The 20,986-nt window shown below is 47.2% G+C and overlaps 2 protein-coding genes across 7 annotated transcripts in view; both read left to right on the top strand.

Moving 5' to 3' along the window:
* Window positions 1-7,517, top strand: part of IRAK2 (interleukin 1 receptor associated kinase 2) — a 59,199-nt gene extending 51,682 nt beyond the window's left edge. For 3 of the 5 annotated variants that reach the window (XM_064592405.1, XM_045861847.3, XM_045861846.3), the window contains 3 exons: window positions 631-831; window positions 4,965-5,256; window positions 6,392-7,517. In XM_064592405.1, coding sequence (XP_064448475.1) covers window positions 631-831; window positions 4,965-5,256; window positions 6,392-6,504 — 606 coding nt within the window. In that variant the 3' untranslated portion in view covers window positions 6,505-7,517. Of the gene's footprint in view, window positions 1-630; window positions 832-4,964; window positions 5,257-6,360 lie in introns of all 5 variants that reach the window. The other 2 variants (XM_064592398.1, XM_064592411.1) reach the window with 2 other exon arrangements.
* Window positions 7,518-9,764: 2,247 nt separating this feature from the next.
* The window catches only part of TATDN2 (TatD DNase domain containing 2), a 35,275-nt gene continuing 24,053 nt past the window's right edge, over window positions 9,765-20,986 (top strand). The window contains exons 1-3 of one of the 2 annotated variants that reach the window (XR_006788296.3): window positions 9,765-10,380; window positions 10,492-10,902; window positions 18,236-18,727. Coding sequence is in view for 1 of the 2 variants with exons in the window: in XM_045861845.3 (XP_045717801.1) it covers window positions 10,498-10,902; window positions 18,236-18,727 (897 nt within the window). In the remaining variant the exon portion in view is untranslated. The remainder of the gene's footprint in view (window positions 10,381-10,491; window positions 10,903-18,235; window positions 18,728-20,986) is intronic. The other variant, XM_045861845.3, reaches the window with a different exon arrangement.

The following is a 20,986-nucleotide window of genomic DNA, read 5'->3' as shown; positions in this document are numbered from 1 at the left end:
CAGCTCTGGCTTTTTTACTTGTTTCTTGGATCCTTGCATTTCTTTCTTTCTTTTTTATTTTTTTATTTTTTTAATTTTTATTTTATTTTATTTTTTTTTAAAGATTTTATTTATTTATTTGACAGAGAAAGACACAGCGAGAGAGGGAACACAAACGGGGAGTGGGAGAGGGGGAAGCAGACTCCCCGCCGAGCAGGGAGCCCGATGCGGGACTCGATCCGGGACTCCAGGATCATGACCCGAGCCGAAGGCAGTCGCTTAACCAACTGAGCCACCCAGGCGCCCTCTTTCTTTCTTTTTAAAAGATTTTATTTATTTATTTGCCAGAGAGACAGCGAGAGAGGGAACATAAGCAGGGGGAGTGGGAGAGGGAGAAGCAGGCTTCCCACCGAGCAGGCAGCCCGATGTGGGGCTCGATCCCAGGACCCTGGGACCATGACCCGAGCCAAAGGCAGACGCTTAACGACTGAGCCACCCAGGCGCCCCGGATCCTTGCATTTCTTTCTTAAAATCCTGGTTTCCTCGAGGTTTTGCAGGTCTGGCGCCATCGCGGGGGCGGTTGGGGCAGGTGTGGTGAAATCCCGCATCCCTGCAGCTCACACGGGGATGCTTATCCTCTCCTTCCCGCAGAAGGATTTACTCCTCAGTGCAATCCCCAGCAGCAGCACCTCGCTGTGCGGCAGGAAGACGGGCGTGGAAACGGTGATGGCTAAGGAGATCTGTCGGAAGTACCTGGAGAAGGGAGCCGGGCGGCTGCTGGACAACTGCGCCGAGGCCTTGGCCATGGCCGCCTGCCTCTGCCTGAGGAGGCGGAACGCCAGCCTGGCTGAGGTGAGCCTCTTTCTCAGCCCGACCGGGCCATGGGCCCTGCCCTGGGTTGGGTGGGCCTCCTGTCCTGGTGGCCGCATGGTTCTGCTTTACCAGGAACTGGGGTATGGCTCAGGGTTGAGGCCTTTACCTAGAAGTGACTTCATAAACCAGGGCTGTATTTGGTTGCAAGCAACAGGTCGTACTGGAGCTCATAGAAGCAAAGTAGGGAAGCGAATGGGTAAGGGTAGCTCGGGAGCCTGAGGGTGGTGTGCCGCCCACCCTTGGGGGGCCCAGGATCCCAGGCTCAGATGTTAACAGAACACTGCTTTCTCTGAATCTTCTTGATTCCTCCTCTCTTGTCTGTAGACTCCCTTTTCCTTGCCTCTATCCTCTTGGCTAGGGGATATGGCTGTCTTGTTTGTATGTTATAGTTCTACCCCCACTGAGCGATCAAGTCTCCAGGTCCCAATTCCAATTTCTCATTGAGAGAGCCTGTTTGGCCTACCTAGAGTCAGTAGTCTACCTGTTGGCCAATCAGGTAAGGTGAGGGGAGTGGGGTCCAGTATATAAACCTAGTGGTCAGGGAGTCTACCCCAGAAAGGTGGAAAGGGCTAAGTCCCAGAGGAAGGGAGCATCTTTAGCCCCTGGGCTTAGGCAGATACCCCAGAAATCCACCACATTAGGAAATAAAACATTTTCCTATGGATGGGATATATAGTGGTGGTTTCCATGGTAACATCTGTAATTTGGGCACCACTGCTAGATATTTCTAAGGACCAAATAGCTGCCTGAGAGGACTCTTTGAGGCCATCTAGCTGAGTGATTTTCAAGTGGTGTCTGGCATGGAGGGGCACCTTGAAGTTACCTCAGAAATTGCTTTCGTCAGCAAGAGGGCTTGGGGAGATGCAGGCCCCATGCATGACTACCACCAGACACCCCCTTTCACTTCACATAATCATATTGGATTCTCAGTATTTTATCTGAGGGAAGTTTTAGTAGCTGAAAAAAAAAAAAAATCTTCAAACACCCCTGCTGTAGCCCTAGCCTGCCATTTTATAGGAAGTAAAGTTCCAGAGAAGAGAAGATGAGGCCACAGAGTGAGTTTCTGTCAGAGCCCTCTGGACACCTGGTTCATTCCCTTGTTCACCATCTTGCACTATGACGTGGCAGGAGCTAGAGACCCGCGACTCAAGATCCAAGTCATTGTTCTTCACCGGGGCTGTTCCCTCAGTTCCCTCAGTTCCCTCAGTATAGCATTCAGCCAGTCATTTAGCACTTGTGTGCTGGGCCCCAGGGGATAAATCGGTGAACAAGGCAGGCCCAGTTCTATTTTCCTGAAGCTCTCAGACAATGCACAGTAGTCATCTAGGTGGGGAGCATTGGGATAGCATGTGATGGGGCCCCACCCAGGGGGACTTTCCCTGAGGAAGTGATGTGTAAGCAGATAAAGAGCAATCCAGGCAGACGGAACAGCTCATGCAAATGGCCTGAGGTGAGAGAAAGCCTGGCTTGGTCAAGGGTCTGGAAGGTCAGAGTGGCTAGAACAAAAAGTACGGGGAAGAGTGGCTTGTGGTGGGGCTCCTGAGGAAGGAGGAGCCCTGTAACTGAGGGTTTTGCAGGCACAGTTAGGATTTTGAGGAAGACACTAGGGGTTTGAAGCAGGGGCAAGACATAATCAGATTTACGTTCTGAAAAGATCTCTCTCCCCTAACCACTTATTCCTTCTTTCAGGCTTTCCTGTCTTCATTTATTTTGTTCTTTTGTTCATTGTCTCAGTTAAAGGACACTCAAAGAAGCTGTTATAATGAGGAGACTCCAAAATCCAGTGTTTTAAATGAGATAGAAGTTTATTCTCTTTAGCTTAACCCCTTGACTGTAGGCAGTTCAGAGGTGATGTGACAGTGCCACTTTATTGGGGACCCCAGGTTCCCTTTGTATTGTTGCTCTGCTATCCTTACTGTGTGGCTTCCAGTTCAGAGTCTAAGATGGCTGCTCTAGCTCAGGCCATCACATCTGCATTCCAGCCACTGAACAGGGGGTTAAGAGAAAGAGAACACACTCCCTACCCGCCCCCCCGCTTTTTTTTTTTTAAGATTTTATATATTTATTTGTCAGAGAGAGAGAGCACAGCAGGGGAAGCAGCAGGCAGAGGAAGAAGCAGGCTCCCCACTGAGCAAGGACCCTGGGATCATGACCTGAGCAAAGGCAGACTCTTAACTGACTGAGCCACCCAGGCATCCCCACTCCCTACCTTTTAAAGGTGTGACCTGGAGGGCGCCTGGGTGGCTCAGTTGGTTAAGCGACTGCTTTCGGCTCAGGTCATGATCCTGGAGTCCGGGGATCGAGTCCCGCATCGGGCTCCCCGCTCAGCGGGGAGTCTGCTTCTCCCTCTGACTCTCTCTCTCTCATTCTCTCTCACAAATAAATAAATAAATAAAATCTTAAAAAAAAAAAAATAAAATAAAGGTGTGACCTGGAAATGCACACATCACTTTTTCTCACACTCCATAGGCCATAATCTAGTGACATGGCCACACATAGCTGCAAGGGAATGTAGCTTTTAGCTTGACAAATATTTATTGAGCATATACTGTGAAGATTTGTCTCAAGAGGTGACATTTGAACTGGACCTGGAAGGATGTGGAGGTATTTGTTGTGTAGAATAAAGGGGATAGGGCATTTGAAGTATACAAAGAGGAATGAGAAATTGTCCTTGCCCTCAGTATTTCACAAACAAACTAGGAAGATGAGAGGTCATCTGGGTCATGAACTTGAAGACAAGTAAGCCTAGGGTCAGTGGTCAGCTCTGCTACCTACTGGCTGAGTAGCCTTAGACAAGGAACTTAACTTCTCTGATCTTTATTTTATTTATTTATTTTTAAAAAGATTTTATTTATTTATTTGACAGAGAGAGAGAGAGAGCACAAGCAGGGGGAGCTGCAGGCAGAGGCAGAGGGAGAAGCAGGCTTCCCGCTGAGCAGGGAACCCGATACTGGGTTCGATCCCTAGACTCTGGGAATCATGACCTGAGCCAAAGGCAGACGCTTAACTGACAGAGCCACCCAGGCACCCCAGCTTCTCTGATCTTTTAATTTTTTAACCTATGAAAACTCATTGTGCATTTTGTGTCGAATGTTCTTTGTAAATTGCAAAGGTGTTGAGCAAGTGAGATGTGTCATTGTTATTAAGGGTATGCTTGTATGCCGTTTGTGTGTGTGTGTGTGTGTGTGCAAAGAAGAAACATTCCTTCCCTGCCTCCTTCTGATTTCCTAACCTCCCTAATTAGAAACGCCCTCAAGGGCAAGTAATATCTATATTACTTAGGGCATTTCCAGTTCAAAGTGATAGAACTCAGGTCAAACTCTTAGTCTCTCTCTCTCTCACACACACACACACACACACTCTCACAGCAAGGGAGATTGAGAAGGAGTATATCAATGAGTGAATGAACGATAAATTAATGAATGAATTTATTGGCTCATGTAACCAATCAGCAGACAGACAGGCATTGCTAGGCCAGCTAGACCACAGGGTCTCCACCAGCAAAGGTGCATTTATTTGTGTCTCTGTGCTTGTGCTCCACTTCTCCATCTCTTGCCCCTGCTTTATTCTTTATAGGGGTCTCTATTTTTTCCTATTGTGAATGGGTTTTCTTTGTGGGTGGAGAGTCTGGGTCAACCACTAGAAAGGAATCCGGAGTCCTTCCTCAGTAAGCTTTAGGTAGAAAAATCCCAGAGAAGGATTCTAATTGGCCAGCTTGGGTCACGTGCCCAAACCTGGCTCATTAACGTGTCAGAGGACTGGGATACAGTGATTGGTCCATCTTGGTCATGTGCTCTCATCTATGGCTAGGGTGGATGGGGGCAAGTTCAGCTCTGTTCAAAGGGCTTTCGCTGTTCTTCCAGACAAAGCAATATGAATCAACATTGGATTCTTCATTGTCTCTCCGGAGGCCTGGGATATCTGTAAGATTTTTGATTTCAGAAAGAGGTTTTTTTTTTTTTTTTTAAAGTAGGCCTCCATGCCCAGCATGGAGCCCAACTCACAACCTTGAGATCAAGACCTGAGCTGAGATAAAATGTCCAACGCGTAACGGACTGAGCCATCCAGGCGCCCCGATTCCAGAAAGAATTGTTGTCTCTTCTCTCCCCAAGGTGTGTGGCTCTGTAGCGGCTGTGGAAAAGCAGCTCAGAGGTCAGGAGACGTTGCTCCCTTTGAGTGGGCTTTCTGAGGGCACAGGCTCTTCCTCCAACACCCCAGAAGAAACAGACGACGTGGACAATTCCAGCCTCGAGGCCTCCTCCTCCATGAAGGTAGCACCTCGGGCTGGGGCTACCGCCTCACTCCCTTCAACAGAGGATGGAGAAGGCAGGCTGCAGGTCTGTGCGGGAGTGCAGGCAGACTCCTTCTCTGTGGCCTCTGCCAGGCCGGAGCCTCCCCAGGATGGTAAGCGTGTGGAGATCTGAGTGCATATGCAAGCTCATTCATGTGTCTCTAACTCAGCTCATCATTTATTCCTTCTATCACGCTCATTCATGCCTTCCTTAATTATTCAGCCGTTCACCTACCAGCAGACTGCACACAAAGAAACCTCGGATGGGGGTCATCCTTGATACCTCCCTCTCTCTCTGGCCCCTATGTCCGGTCCATCACCTAGTCTATTCATTGGCCTAAATATCTCTCAGCTCCATCTGCTTCTCTGCATTGCCTCGCGCCCCTCCCCCCTTAACTAAGCTACTGTCCCCTTGCTGGATGACCACACAGCCTTCCTGTATCCTCCCTTCCTTGTTTTTATTTTTTATTTTATTATTTTACTTTAATTTTTTATTTTCAGAGTGGTTTTTTTTCTTTTTTTCTTTTTTGAGATTTTATTTCTTTATTTGACAGAGAGACTCAGCGAGAGAGGGAACACAAGCAGCGGGAGTGGGAGAGGGAGAAGCAGGCTTCCCGCTGAGCAGGGAGCCTGATGCGGGGCTCGATCCCAGGACCCTGGGATCATGACCTGAGCCGAAGGCAGACGCTTAATGACTGAGCTGCCCAGGTGCCTCCAGAGTGGTTTTTAAAAACAACTCATGCCACCTCTTATTTAAAGCCCTTGTGTGGCTCCCCATTGTACTTAGGGACCAAGTCAAAACTCCTACTATTTCTGTCTCTCCTTTCCAAATATCCCAGGCTTTCTTCTGAAATAAAAATTTGAGAGGCCTTTTCAATGCAGTGTCCCTCTCCCCTAGTAAACATGGCTTAATGAATGTCCCAGGCTCTACCACTCCTATTGCTCCTCCTCCCACTGGGAGGAGAGAGGAGGGAAAAGAGAGAGGGGGTGTAAATGTTCATCCCAACGTCTCCCATCCATGGAAGGAGCATGGAAGCCCCCTTCTTTCAGAAAAGTGGGGGCAGGTGGTGGGACTTCACTGCAAAGGCAGAAATAATGAAGATGTTCATTAGGTTCAGGGCTTGATTCAGAAATCTGATTTAAGTGAGAAACTGACCAAGTCTGACTTTCTAAGAACTATAATAATAGTAACTATTTCCAAATGCCTTTTGTTGAAGTTCTTTCTTTAAACTTTCTGCTGAACATCAGCTACAGAGACTTCATGGAGAATCGAGATCAATGAGGCCAAAAAGAAACTGATGGAGAATATCGTGTTCTACAAAGAAGGGAAACTGGACAGCATTGAGCTTTTTGGCCCCTGATAACTAGAGCACAGCTTATCCTCGATTGGAAAGACAAACACCAAATCAAGAAAAAGATCTGAGGCAGAATCATAATCTCCCAGGAAACACCAAACATCAGCTTTCCTGGACCAGGGAGAGAAGCTTCCATCTTGCCAGAGTGAATTAGGGAAGAAGGGACCTCAGCTTTTCAAGACACAAAAATCCATGAAGTCATTTTTTCTGGGATTTGTCAATCAGAGCTGGGGATCAGGAGACTGAAGCGGAAACCCTGGTCCATAGGCCCAGGATGTGGGCAATTTTGTGGTTTTGGGGTGTGCGTGTAATACTGTTGTTACTCAGCTCACACCCCTCAAGAACTGAGGGAGGATTGTCAGTTGCACTTTCCAAAGTTAAGTCTCTCTGGGTCCTATTTGCTGACAACCACCTGCAAACTTCCATGGCCTGAAAGATTCTCAACTTGTGTCCCAATGCAGTTCTTAATTCACAGTCTGGAGTTTACAAATGCCAGACACCTGGCAAAGAGCTCTGCAGGTTTTCCACGTCTCCCTCGGAAATCTTGTAACCCACAGATATTTATTTATGCCTACTCAGCACCTTTATCGTCCCATCCCACTAATGCTAATATTTTTAGTGGAGCTTTTGAGAGTATGTGTTATTTATGGGTGAATGAAGAATCAGAGAGCTAGTTTTATGTCCAGTTCTGTTGCTATTTAAATCAATTATTTAATTTCTGGAACCTTGGTTTTCTTATAAGTAACACCTGTTCATTTTCTTTCCTTGGCTTGTTGAGAGGAACAGGTGAGACATGGTTGTAGAAGTACTTTGAAAATGCACTTATCCTTTTTTATAAAATAAATAAAGACATTAAACATATATTTCTTCCACGTACCTAAGGTTTATGGACTGGGTATTTTTCTGAAAAGTCATGTTGCAAATATTTTTGTGAAACAAATGCTATTTTAAATTCAGTATGTCCTATTTTAAATAATCCTGTAGTGATTTTCTTTTTTTTTGTAAAATAAAAATACATTCGTAAAGTCAACAGATCTTTTGCAATTAGTTTTGTGTCTAGATGAATTTGTTTGGAAAAGGGGCTCTGGACCCATGTTAAGGGGGTATCACGGAGTGCCTAAGAGTTGGGGGTGGCTATAAATGTTGGTGTTAGTAGCTGTGTGATCTTGGGTCAAGTTAGGGAGTTATTCTGAGCCTCTGTTTCCTGGGTTTGTCAGGGCAAGGGGAAGATCTTGCTTCATGAAAGCATTCAGTAGTCCCCGAACAAGATCAGCTTTGTACTGATATGTAACAGAGCTGAGTGGGCTCCAGTCCCAGCAGACAGTAATCTGTACTGACACCCCTGTTTTAAGCTCTGGTGGCTGTGAGGATTCAACTAGAGTGTGTTACATGCCACAGACAGGACCTAGCATGTGATAAGCACCTTACAGTTATGAGTAGGGTGCTTTCAGGGCTGTTTGAGCAGTAGAGGGCTAGTGCCAATAGGGTAATGGTTATCTAGACATACTTGCATTTCAGACCATGGCTTCAGACATTTGTGGCAAGGTCAATGAACCACTTCTGTCAATCTACAGACCTTTTCCCCTCAGCAAGCTGTAAAAACGTACATATACATTTCTGTATATCAATTCCAGGGGCTCATGGCCACTGTGATGCCTTTCTATGAATCCTCAGAAGGAAGGCCTGACTTTTTTTTTTTTTAGTTAATAAATGCACATGACAAAAAAATCCAGTAGTACAAACGGTTATGTGGTGGAAAGAAAGCCTTTTTTTTTTCCACTGGGATTTTAGTGTCTCCCTTCTGCCCACAGGCAACCACTGTTCCTGGTTTGGGGTATCGTTCCAAAGATGATGAAAATTTTATCTTTTTCCTTAACTAATCTAATATCATTAGATTTTCATTAGAAAATCAAAACCGAGGTAGATTGAGCTCAAGACAGTTGGAATTTCTGGCTTCAGCATGGGCATATTTTTTCACATCCTTTTTGGCCATTCTTCCTCAGTAATACTTTTGGATTACTTTAGTCTTTTTGCCTGGTATTCCTTTCTAAGGATATTCCATAATTTGTAGGACTAGGTTCCAATGCTGGATTTTGAGGTGGTTTTTCATTCTTGTAACTTCAAAGGGTGCTGCCTTCCAAAGAGGTTGTACCAATTTACACTGAATCAGGTCTGGGAATGCATTTCCCCACATCCTCAGCTACAAAGAGTATTATCATGCTTTTTGATCATTGACAATTTAATAGGTAAAAATTTATAATTTTACTTGTATTTTTAAGTGACAGGTGGAGCCTTTTTTTTTTCACATATTAAAGAGCCTTTTGTAATTTGCGTCTGTTCCTTGGTTCATTTCTGTTTCCATTTTATTTTTTTAAAGTTTTATTTTAATTCCAGTTAGCATGTTTCCATTTTAATACCTAAGTATCCCATAAAGAAAGTTTCATCTTTCATCTTTCTCACCCTACCTGAGTGGCTCAGTAGGTTAAGAGTCTGCCTTGCGCTCAGGTCTTGATCTCAGGGTCCTGGGATCGACCCCACATCAGGCTCTCTGCTGGGCGGGGAGTCTGCTTCTCCCGATCCCTTTGCCGCTTCCCCCCTGCTCCTGCCCTCTTTCTGTCTGTTAAATAAATAAAATCTTAAAAAACAAAAGTTTTTACATAGTAAGGACATCAGCCCTTTGTCATGTGTTGCGAATATTTTATTAAGTTTGTAACTTGTCCTTCAACTTTGATATTTTTTGCCCCGCAAAAATTTTACATTTTACATTTTGTGTAGCCTTTTTTTCCTGTGGCTCCTAACTTCCGACTCTGCCACTTTCTGGGTGTGTCACTTGGTCCCTCTGAGCCACAGTTTCCTGCTCTGCAAATGGGGTCAGGATGTTGGTGGGGGTTCGAGGAAAGGATCTGAACCCGTCTGGCTAAGCCGCAAAACGCTGAGCAGCGGGGAGCGTCACTCTGGGAAGAGGGTCGGCCGACGCCCCCAACCCCATGGAAGGCTGGCTGGGGGAACTGCGGCCCTGCCTAGCTTCGCGCTCTTCTGGCCCACGTGAGTGGCTCCGCCCCGCCTTGCTTCCGACCAATGCCTCCAAGCCTCCTGGCCAACAGGCGAGCTCCGTCTTGCTCGGAGTCCCGCCCCTTGCCGATTCGAGCAATGGGTGCCCTCCGTTCTGCGCAAGGCCCACCCCCGCCGCACGCCCGGCCGCGGGCCGCAGGGCTCGTTCCGGGAGGCGGGCGAGGTGGAGGCCGGTGTGGCCGGAGCTCGGGCGGAGGCCGAGTGGGGGCTGCAGGACTGGGGCGGGAGGCGAGCAGGCGGCCGGGGAGGGACGTTCGGGCCGTGGGGGCGGCGGGGCCGACGTCTGGGCTGCGGCGGCAGGGACGGAAGGGGCGGCCGGGCGAGCCGGAGGGTGTCCCGTGGCGGCCGAGCGCGGCACCGCCGGCTCCTGAGGGGCGCCTCGGCCCCTCGGGCCCGGGGCTGGTCGGCGGGGCCGCGGGAGCAGGGCGGGCTGCGCGCCGGCTCTGGCCCTGCCCTGCGGCCCGCCCTCGGCATTCCGGGCCTCTGGGCCAAGCGCCCGCCAAAGGCTGCGGGTCCGGTCGCCATGTGTGGACTCTAAAGCGCCTTGTAGTCTTTTGAAGCGCTTTGACATCCCCGAAGGGCTCTGTATTGCAAACTAAATCGAAGCGCTTTGTAATCCCGGAAGCGCTTTGACATCTCCCTAGGAGCGCTGTGCAAACTGAAGCGCTTGGTGATCGCGGAAGCACGTTGTGGGTTTGGAAACCAAACCGACGCCCTTAGTAAATCTCGGATCGTTTTGACTAAGGCGAAGCGCGTTGGCATCTCCGAAACCTTGAGAACTGTGATGGGCAGTGGAAAGAAGGGGGAAAGGTCAGTGAGGCCCCGGACTCTGACCTGGCTTACCCTCCTCCAGGGGACCCAGGGTGGCGGGAGTCTGAAGAGGGCTGGTGTTGGAATCCAGGCCCCCTCTTTACCTTGCAGGTGCCCATGGCGTCGGAGCGGCGCAAGGTCAAGTACCACTGGAGCAGCACTTCAGAAGGGTGTCCCCGTAAGCGCAGCTGCCTCCGGGAGCCCAGTGATGTGGCCCCCTCCAGCCGGCCAGCTCCCAGCTCTGCGTCGCGTTCAGGAGGGACCAGCAGCCCCAAGCGCCTGAAAGTCCAGAAGGAGGACGATGTGGCCTGCACGCCGAGGTTGCCCCGGGGCTCATCCTGCCGCAGAAATTCCTCCTCCTCCTCGCATTCTTCCGGCGCAGGTGTGGGCGGGGCTGCCGCCAAAGGCTGCCTGATTCGGAGCACACGGGGATTCCTTTCGTCAGAGGGATCCCCTCTTCGCCCTGTCAACCCCTCTCCAGAAGAAATGGCTTCTCTAGAGGAGGAAGCCTGCAGCCTTAAGGTAGGTGGCTGCGACGCCTTGGAATCGGTGAAGCCCCTTCCACGTGGCTTGAGCTGTTGGTGGAAGACTAGAAAGGGTCATGTCCTTCAAGATCTTTGGGGTCTTCCCAGAGGTCTGCTTATCACAAACCCGGGGGACCAAGGGGGGTGGCCTACAGTGCCATAGAGAGGTAGTTTTCAAACTTGGCAGCACTTTAAAACTACTTGGGAGGTTTGTGCCTGCTTCTCATTCCCATTTAATTGGGTTGGGGTGTGGTCTGGGTTTCTAGATTTGTAAATGCTCCTCCAGTAAATTGTAATGTGCAGCCAGCCGTGCTGGAGGATAACTGCTGTAGAAGGTGCATTGCCTGCTCAGGAGACACAGACCTATTTCAGTTGTAAATTTAAGGAATTGCGCCCTTGTACTTTGAAGTTCTCTGAGTCACAGAACTGAGAATAAGGATTTGGTTCTTGGTGTAGCTTTTTACTGAAGTTACAGTTTCTGGCACCTTGGGGTTTTGGTTGGTGGGTAGCGTAGAGTTTGTTTTGGAGCTTAAACATTTAGTTCCCCATTGGGAACATGCAGGAGGGTTTCTCAGAGGAGGTACATTTCCTCCACTGTTTCATTTTATGTGAACTTAAAAAAGGATAAAATTTTCCCGGTGAGGGAAAGTTGAACATGAGTCTGTGAGAAATAGAAGCAAATGCAATTCATCTCTCATAGTTGGCTGTTTTCCCGGTGAGAGAGTACTAGCTAACGTTGCCGGCCCAAGTGTGAGCTTCATCCCCTTTTTCAGTCTCATATTTTGAACAAATATTTACTGAGGGCCTAGATCATTCCAGGAGAGTTCTAGTTGCTTGGGATTCTCCAGTAACAAAACAGATCACTGCCCTCTTAGTTTGTATTCCGGGTTTGGAGCTCTGGGCCTTAAGAGGTGAGGAGTTTTGTGTGAAGAAGAGTGGAGGGAAAGTCTTAGTTGGGTGAGATGGGCTGCCTTCAGATAAAGTGATCTTACAAAAGCAGTGAAAAAAGGCACTAAGGAACGTGTCTCTAAACTTCTGCGTGGTTAAATTATGTGGAGCTGAGAAACTAGGCTGTCCTTGGCTGTTTATCCTGGGGAACTCTTAGGTGAAGTGCTCCGAGTGTTCTCACCGTGGACCTCACAACTCTGTATGGCACATTTTTTTTTTTTCCCGAAGATTTTATTTATTTATTTTAGAGAGAGCACGATCGGGATGAGGGGCAGAGGGAGAAGCACTCCTTGCGGAGCAGGGAGCCCAACGTGGGCCTCAATCTCTGGACCCTGGGATCATGACCTGAGCTGAAGGCTGTCGTTTAACTGATTGAGCCACCCAGGCGCCCCTGGATTTTTTTTTAACAGTGATTTCAAAAGCTTTGTCTTTAGCATAAAAATACATATTGAATATGACTCACAGGTAAATCAAGTAAATATGGGGCTTTGCCCATACAGTTTAATCTTGTCATTAACCCTTCTTGATACAGTTTTTCACTTGATTTGGGCACAGCATGAAATAATCTCGATTGATTACATTTGACTTCAGTGACAATTAGAGATAGAATGAAGCCTTCCAAGAAGGGTAGGAATCTGCCTAGTCTTCCAGGTGTACTGCATCCCTGGCTCAGGGTGACCTGCAGACCAGGAACCAAGATTTGAAGGAATAGCCTTTAATCCAGGTGGGTCTAATTCTATCATGGGCCCATCTTTATCTTATTTAGGCCTACGGGGTGTTTTTTGCCAAAATCAATTTAAATGGTTAAGCATGGAGCAGTGAGTAGTCCAGTCCTGTGTCAGAGGTTGTGGGGTTGGTGCCTTGCTTTTAGTCAGTAAGTTCTTGAGGGTTACTGGGTGTCAAGTACTTTGTTGGATTGTGGAGCCGTGAGACTGCTTCTAAGGGGAACACATCCTGGTGGGTGGGCTTGAGAAGTCACAAGACTGCCTCATGATGTGTGTGGAGCATAAGAGCCCAGAATGGAGACTAGAGAGCTAGGTAGGGGGCCGATTGCAACGGGGCTTTGGGGCTTTAATAGCCAAGGGAATTTGGATTTTACTCCAAGCCATTAAAGAGTTATGTAGAGTTCTATACACAGGGAAGGCAGATGTGCATTTTTGAAAGATCACTCATATTGAGTGAGGATAGAATATGGGGATGTTGATATTATTAATTCAGATTGTCCCTCTCTAGCACTGCTAAGGGCTCTGCCCTTTAGTGTTAGTTTGAAAACAAGGTACAGTACTTGACTCATCTTGATGAATTACAAAATGCCTTTCTTATCTTTTTCTCAGTCTGCACCTCTTCCCCTCATACTCTGCAGTTATGTCCAGCTTGTTTTTCTAGTAAGTCCTGAGTCCTGTCAACAATCACAGCCCAGTGGCACTCACAAAAACAGCATGTTCTCCCCCTTGGTCCTTCTAAGGTCCCCTCATTCCTACTTTTACCCACCTATCTACCTGTTTTGCATTTGCTCTGTAAATTTTGAGGGGTAAACGCTTGGCTTTGTGTGTGGGTCCCCCATTATCTGTCTCCTCCCCACCTTCAGCACAGAGGTCTCGGCCAGGTCACAAAATATTCAGAGGGGAATGTTCTGGCTTTGGTAACAATGCCACAGACTGGGTAGCTTATAAATAATAGAAATTTATTTCTTATAGTTTTGGAGGCTGAAGTCTGAGATCAGGGGGCCAGCATGGTCAAGTGAGGGCCCTTTTCTGGTTTGTAGATTTCTCCTGTCCTCACATGGCAGAGGGGGGCAGGGGAGCTCTCTTGGGGACTTGTAGATAAGAGCACTAGTCACATTCATGAGGGCTTCACGTTCATGACCTAATCACTTCCCAAAGGACCTAATACCACCTTCTTGGGGTTAGATTTCAACATATGAATTTTGGGGGAACCCATTCAGACAATAGCTAGACTGGGCAATTTGGATTCACTAGAGATTGCTGCTGGCCAGCCTCTTACTGTTTGTTCCTTATTTCCTCTAGGACAGTTGTTTGAGAGGTTTTCTCAAATTCTAATGGTAGCTGATGATCTTCGTTTTTTCTGTAGAGAAAGATTAAATTTGTCTGTTGTGAGCACCTTCACCTACCTTATATTATTACTCTTAAGTATGACCTTCTTCATTCCTACATTTACTTTAGGGAAGAAAGACTGGAAGGGAAAATTGGAGCATTTATGATGTGATAGACTTTCATCAAATAGAATTCTCAGTGTTTGACCCATAAGCTCTCACATAATCCTGAGAGTCTTATGAAATAGGCAGTATTATCTTTACGTGTCCGTTAACAAATATTTACATATCGGTTAACAAATATTTGAGCACCTAGTATGTGTAGATGCTGGGAAAGGAGACTCAGAAATGTTAAGTAACTTGACCAAGGCCATCTAGCTTGTATGCGGCAAAGCTGTGCTACCCCAGATCAGTGGGACTTCAAAGCCTGCATTCTTAGCTCTGCGGCCCTCTGAGGCCCTGTTCTGTCCCAGGCTAGTGTTAGTGTGAGGGGTGGAGAGACGAAGAGGGCAAGATCCTCCCCCTTGAGGAGCTCTCTGCAGGGTGGTACAGGCCCAGACACAAGAAGCCATTGTGTATCTTAGCTCTCGAATGACAGAGCTTTCCTGTGTGATCCTGGTTCCTGCGTCTTCACCCAGCAGATGTCCGGTGCTTGGGTGGAAGTCCATGCTAGGAGTTAGAGGTGTGAAGAGGAAGGCAGTGGTTGAGGCACTGAAAAGTCCTTCATCACCAAGCATTGTGTGGAGTGCTGTAACAGGGGCATTTGAAGTACCAAGGGTCAGAGGAATGAGTGACTAATGTTGAGAAAGTCCTCACAGAAGAGGTGCTGTCAGAGTTCTCTTGACAGACGAGGAGGAGGAGAGGACATTTCAGGCAACAGAACAATGTGTGTCAGGAAATGCTGCTGGTCTGAAGCACTTGGGAGACGCGTGGTTCCTGAAGGTCCTCACTTCCCTTTTCTCCAGCCGCCCTTCTTCATTCCCAGGCACCTGGGTGTATGGACAAAGGTGGGAGAGGATGCTGGAAAAGAAGCCTGGGGTCCAGCCTGTGAACGGCTTCTGAAGTCAGGCCCAGGAGTTGGGGAAGTTTCCTGTGGGCAAATGCAGAAGCACTGAAGGGTTTTAGCAGAGGTGTGGTGTTGGCAGATTTTAGAGCTCCTCTGGCACACTGCAGAGAAAGGATGGGAGGGAGTAGGCAGGGAGCTGGGTACGAACTGTTGAAATGGTGCAGGCTGGCGGCGCCGAGCGCTGCAACAGCATCTCCACTGAGTCGTTGCCTCCTGCTTTCAGAGGCGCATAATTCACCACGCAGCAGCGCCAGCAGAATGAAATCGCTCCTGTTTGAAGCCAAGTGGTTTGTCTCTTCTGTTGAACTTAAGGCCTCGTCTTTACCTTTATAGCCTCCACTCCACTTCTGAGGATCTTGGGTGACCTGGATCCATTTCAGGTCCTCATGGTCTTTGACATCGCAGCCTTTGCTACTGTTGCTCAATTTTCGTATTTTCGCTATTCTCCCTTGGTTTCCAGGATATTAGGGGGAGCTTGAGTTTGCCTCCTGGTTCTGCCACGTACACGCCATGTGGCAGTTCCCCTCTCCCTACAAGAGGGATGACAGCCATGGCAGCTCTGGGAATTGTAAGGCCACATGAAAACATAAGGTATGGGGGCGCCTGGGTGGCTCAGTTGGTTAAGCATCTGCCTTCAGCTCAGGTCATGATCCCAGCGTCCTGAGAGGGAGCCCCATGTCTGGGTCCCTGCTCAGTGGGGAGTCTGCTTTTCCCTCCCTCCCTCCCTCCCCCTCTCTCTGTCTCTCTGTCAAATAAGTAAAATCTTAAAAAAAAAAAAAAAAGGAAAACATAAGGTATGTTATTCTAATTCTAACCCTTTTTTCTCCGACAGGTGCAGTCCTGGTCTTCACTACCAGGGTTGGCAAACTGGTGGTCCATAGGCTGAATGTGGCCCACTAGGTCCTCAAAGTATTTAATATTTTGGAGATTTCACATTAAAAATATATGCCTCCGGTCCACACCTCTACCTTGAACTGGAGACTTGAGTGACCCTCTTCTGCTTCCCCACTTTCTACTCCCTTTTCCTGTGTTCTTTTTCTCTCTGGCACTTTTCACTCTCCAAAATACATATGTTGCCTTTCTTCTGGTTTTCCTTTCCCTCACCACCTAGAATAGAAGGTCCAGGAAGCAGGTATTTTTATATGTTTCATTGGATGCTAAACCCGCATATTCAAAACAGGACCTGCTGGCATATAGTAAGTGCTCCACAAAACATTGCTGGCTGAATGGAAAAATGAATTCAATTTGAGATTTCTTGTTTTATCTGAGAAACTGGAATCCATAACTCTGGGTCTGTACTTGCAAGCGGCAGCAGTTGGTTTGAAGTGAGGAGCTTTGACCCTTCAGAAGGTGCAGGGGCTCCTCCGTTTGTTGTCGACCTTATCTTCCCATGTTGTCCTCTACCCGGCCTGTGGCGGGGTGGGAGGGCAAGGAGAGGGGTAGCTGGTCCCACAGGCAGAGGTGGAGAAGTCAAAGAAGGGGTTTGGGGCCTTAAAGGATGAATACGAGTTTATCAAGTGTAAAATGAGACTGAGGCAAGGGTGTCACAAGCAAAGGGAATTAGGTTTGCCTGTGACGGTACAATGGGGATGCCTGAGGATGGCGGGTGGCTGGCCGTAGTGAGAGAAGCAGGCCGCGGGGAAGCAGGCTGAGACGTCGTGGCTGTATCCCATGGGGCGTGCGTGGGGAATCTTCAGGTTTTTTTTTTTTTTTAAAGATTTTATTTATTTTTTGACAGAGAGACAGCGAGAGAGGGAACACAAGCAGGGAAGTGGGGGAGGGAGAAGCAGGCTTCCCGCTGAGCAGGGAGCCCGATGTGGGGCTCGATCCCAGGACCCCGGGATCATGACCTGAGCCGAAGGCAGACACTCAATGACTGAGCCACCCAGATGCCCCTTCAAGTTTGCTTTTAATGTTTATTAGATTTTCTTCATAGGGAAAGGTATAAAAAAAAGAGGCTTATCATCTCCTTTCCCGGATAATCCCTGTAGACATTTTTCAAAAATGTCCACCACGTTAGAAAATTAGGAGAGGTTCAAAATGTAAGGTAAAAGCCACCTTTCCTGTCCATCTCATCAAAGTTAGTAGCTGCCAACAATTTGAGTACTTCTGGTAAAAAATACTATGCCATACTACTATCTAGATTTACATATTTCAAAAGGCTTTTTTAAAAACAAAGATAGTATGTACTTCTTGGAAAAAACTCAAATTATATGAGAAGTCTATAAAATAAGAGCATAAACCTCTTTGTGTAACCACTCCCTTATTGATGGACATCTCTTGGAGTAGACTACTTTTCCTCAATAGAGAAAAAAGATCAGCAAGCTTAGTGTGGAGTTCTTTCTCTGTATATTTGAGAGGGATTTAATACAAATGAATTAGAAGTGCAAGTTGTAGGGACTGAAGAAGGCCTTGGGATAATGGTCAGTCTGGGTCATAGCTGGGGAGGTTTGGACTTCACTGCTTTCGAGATGATTCTAGGGATAGATTTGTGGAGCATTCTTAGCCCAGGCTGGGATTGGATTGGATCTGAGTTTCACAGTAAATTAACATTGAAAACAAATAGTCTAGCTCCTGGAATGAGTAAGTGCTCAGGGGAAGGAAGGATGGGGCTGAGACTTCACCTGTGTTTATGAGGAGATTATTAGGAGTCAGGGGGTAGTTACAGTCTCTGGACTGACCCTCCTGCATTCTCTGGGAGACCAGACGCCTTCTGGCACCGAGGTTTCGATTTGGGGGAAGGAGTTGGCAGAGAACTTCAATAAGGCCTGCACTCTGCTGTCAGGACTTGGGAGATTGGAGTCTACTCCTCCCTGGGCCCTTGGATCTCCTGGACCCTTAGATGTGGGATTGTGTTAGCTGGTTTCTAGAGACCCTTTTAGTGCTGAAGTTTTGTGCTGCTCTTTTGCCTGTGTGTGTTCTCAAGTGTGTGGTAGTCCTTGGCCTCAGGGAGCTTACAGTTCAGTGTTACTAGACTGTTCATTTCTCTGTTTATTCCTGCCTGCTGCAGTGTGAGGGTATTACCTGATGGGCATGAGAAAGTGAATAATGAAATGGCAGCAATTCAGGCCCTTTTACAGTGGCACTTCTCAGTGGGGTGGGATGGAACCCTCCGGGAGAGAATCTTCATCTTAGCCACTGTCACCTTCCCTGTGATTGGTGCAGCAGCCACTGATTTCTAATTTGCTGAGTGCTTCCTATATGTAATCGCCCTTCAGATAACCCTTTCACGAACTGAGATTTTTTTTTCCTCCCCGCTTCCAGGTTGATTCAAAAGATAGTTCTCGTAACTCCACGAACTCTGAATTTGCAGCTGAAGCGGAGGGTCAAAATGATACAAATGAGGAACCAAACAAGGTGCAAAAAAGGAAGAGGGATCGATTTCGAGACCAGGGCTCTACGGTGATCTACCTGAAGGCTATCCAGGGCATCCTGGGAAAGTCGATGCCAAAAAGGAAAGGAGAGGCTGCCACGAGGGCAACGCCGAACAGAGGAGAGCGTCCCAGCCGCGGAGAAGGGCCAACCAGGAGTGTCACTGTGTCTCCTCAGAAAGGGAAAGAGTCAGCCCCGGAGGTGAAAGCAGAGGACAAAAAGGCTGTGCCAGAGAGGAGCAGTTTCTGCGACAGGAGAGTGGTGATAGACCCTCAGGAGAAACCCATTGAGGAGATAGCTGGTGACCGAAGGACAGTCATTGACAAGCACTCTCCAGCCCTCGAGTTTTTGGATGATTCCGACTCTCATTTAGAAAGCCAGAAGGTGAGTAGAGCTTATACCAGGCATGGGATTTTTAGTTCTCTTGATGATAAGTATTTGGTCTTTCTAGTTTGATCCTGAGTGTTACTCATTAAAAGCAGCACTTTACTTACCAAGGACTCCAGGACCAACTGATGGTTCTTTTCGAAAATACCTTTCAGAGTTACTAAAAAATCTCAGTTCAGTGCTATCTCTCTCTCTCTTTTATTTAAATTTAGGATTTATATGTTTGTTAGGATATGCATTTGCCTGCCCTAACAAAGGCCAAAATAACAGTGGCTTAAAGAAAATAGAAGTTTGGCTTGAGGAGGAGGGCTGCACGGTGTCGGGGACCCTGGTGCCATCTGTCTTTTTTTTTTTTTTTTTAAGATTTTATTTATTTATCTGAGAGAGAGAGAGAGAAACAGCATGAGAGGGGAGAGGGTCAGAGGGAGAAGCAGGCTCCCCGCTGAGCCGGGAGCCTGATGCGGGACTCGATCCCAGGACTCCGGGACCATGACCTGAGCCGAAGGCAGTCGCTTAACCAACTGAGCCACCCAGGCGCCCTGGTGCCATCTGTCTTGATGCTCTGCTGCATCAGCCTAGTCTCCATCTGTGGTCTGAGTGGCTGCTCTGATAGGACCCTGAGGATGTTACCTTGACATTCCAGGCAGTAGAAAGAGGAAAAGAGAAGAGGAAAGTACGCTTCTTCCCTTTTAAGAGCTTGACTCAGAAGTCCACATCATTTTTGCTTTTAGCTATTGACAAGAATCTAGAAACCTGGCCAACACCTAGCTGCAAGGGAGTCTGGAACATTAACTTTCATCTGGGAGACTTATACCCAAATCACTCTTACTGCTCTTAAAGGAAAGAATGGTATTGGAGGGTAAATAGCAATTTTTAAACATAGTTTATAACTGGGGGGGGAAGGCATTCCTCTGTTGTACCCATCTCTGCTTATATTTACTTATGACTCTTAGTGGCAGCTCCTTGAATCTCTTCAGCTCTTTCTTCTAGTACTTACCTCCATATTTCTAAGTAATCCTGCACTGTGTATTGATTTTCCAGTTGTAGACCTCTGTGGACTGCTTACTTAGAAGGTAAGAATTCAGTTCTCCACACTAACTTTGGCAGCATCATACCCACGAACCTGTGACCTCTCCTTTTAGCAGCTCCCTGTGTTGTTGTCATATAGTTTTTGGCTAAATCAATTGAAGATTTATTATCACCACGTTCATAGCGGAGTCACCTAGTATGCTCTGATCACATTTCCTCTCGTACAAAAGTTTACGTTCCTTGGAGATCATCATTGCCTTGTTTTTTTCCTTTAGTTTTCTCTGTACCTATCACTAATTCATCCCTAGACTGCTAGTGCCATAAAACTCTCCTCAATATTGTTAAAATAAGTAATCCTGTTGATCCTTAGAATTCCCATTTTTCCTGTTTACTGTCATTTTTTTTATCATTTTTTTAATTCTTATGTTAATCCCCATACATTACATCATTAGTTTTAGATGAAGTGTTCCATGATTCATTGTTTGTGCATAACACCCAGTGCTCCATGCAGAATGTGCCCTCCTCAATACCCACCACCAGGCTAACCCATCCTCCCACCCCCCTCCCCTCTAGAACCCTGTTTGTTTTTCAGAGTCCATCGTCTCTCATGGTTCATCTACCCCTCCGATTTCCCCCGCTTCATTCTTCCCCTCCCGCTACCTTCTTCTTCTTCTTTTTTTCTTAACATATATTGCATTATTTGTTTCAGAGGTACAGATCTGAGATTCAACAGTCTTGCACAATTCACAGCACTTACCAGAGCACATACCCTCCCCAGTGTCTATCACCCAGTCACCCCATCCCTCCCACCCCACCCCCCACTCCAACAACACTCAGTTTCTTTCCTGCGATTAAGAATTCCTCATATCAGTGAGATCATATGATACATGTCTTTCTCTGTTTGACTTATTTCACTCAACATAATACCCTCCAGTTCCATCCACGTCGTTGCAAATGGCAAGATCTCATTCCTTTTGATGGCTGCATAATACTCCATTGTATATATATACCACATCTTCTTTATCCATTCATCTGTCAATGGACATCTTGGCTCTTTCCACAGTTTGGCTATTGTGGACATTGCTGCTATAAACATCGGGGTGCATGTACCCCTTCGGATCCCTACTTTTGTATCTTTGGGGTAAATACCCAGTAGTGCAATTGCTGGATCATATGGTAGCTCTATTTTCAACTTTTTGAGGAACCTCCATACAGTTTTCCAGAGTG

The sequence above is a fragment of the Mirounga angustirostris genome, unplaced genomic scaffold, assembly GCF_029215605.1.
Source record: "Mirounga angustirostris isolate CCGP_5_RB_7025 unplaced genomic scaffold, mMirAng1.0.hap1 SCAF_1, whole genome shotgun sequence".
Classification (NCBI taxonomy): Eukaryota; Metazoa; Chordata; class Mammalia; order Carnivora; family Phocidae; genus Mirounga; species Mirounga angustirostris.
This window is presented reverse-complemented; position numbering and strand designations above follow the sequence as displayed.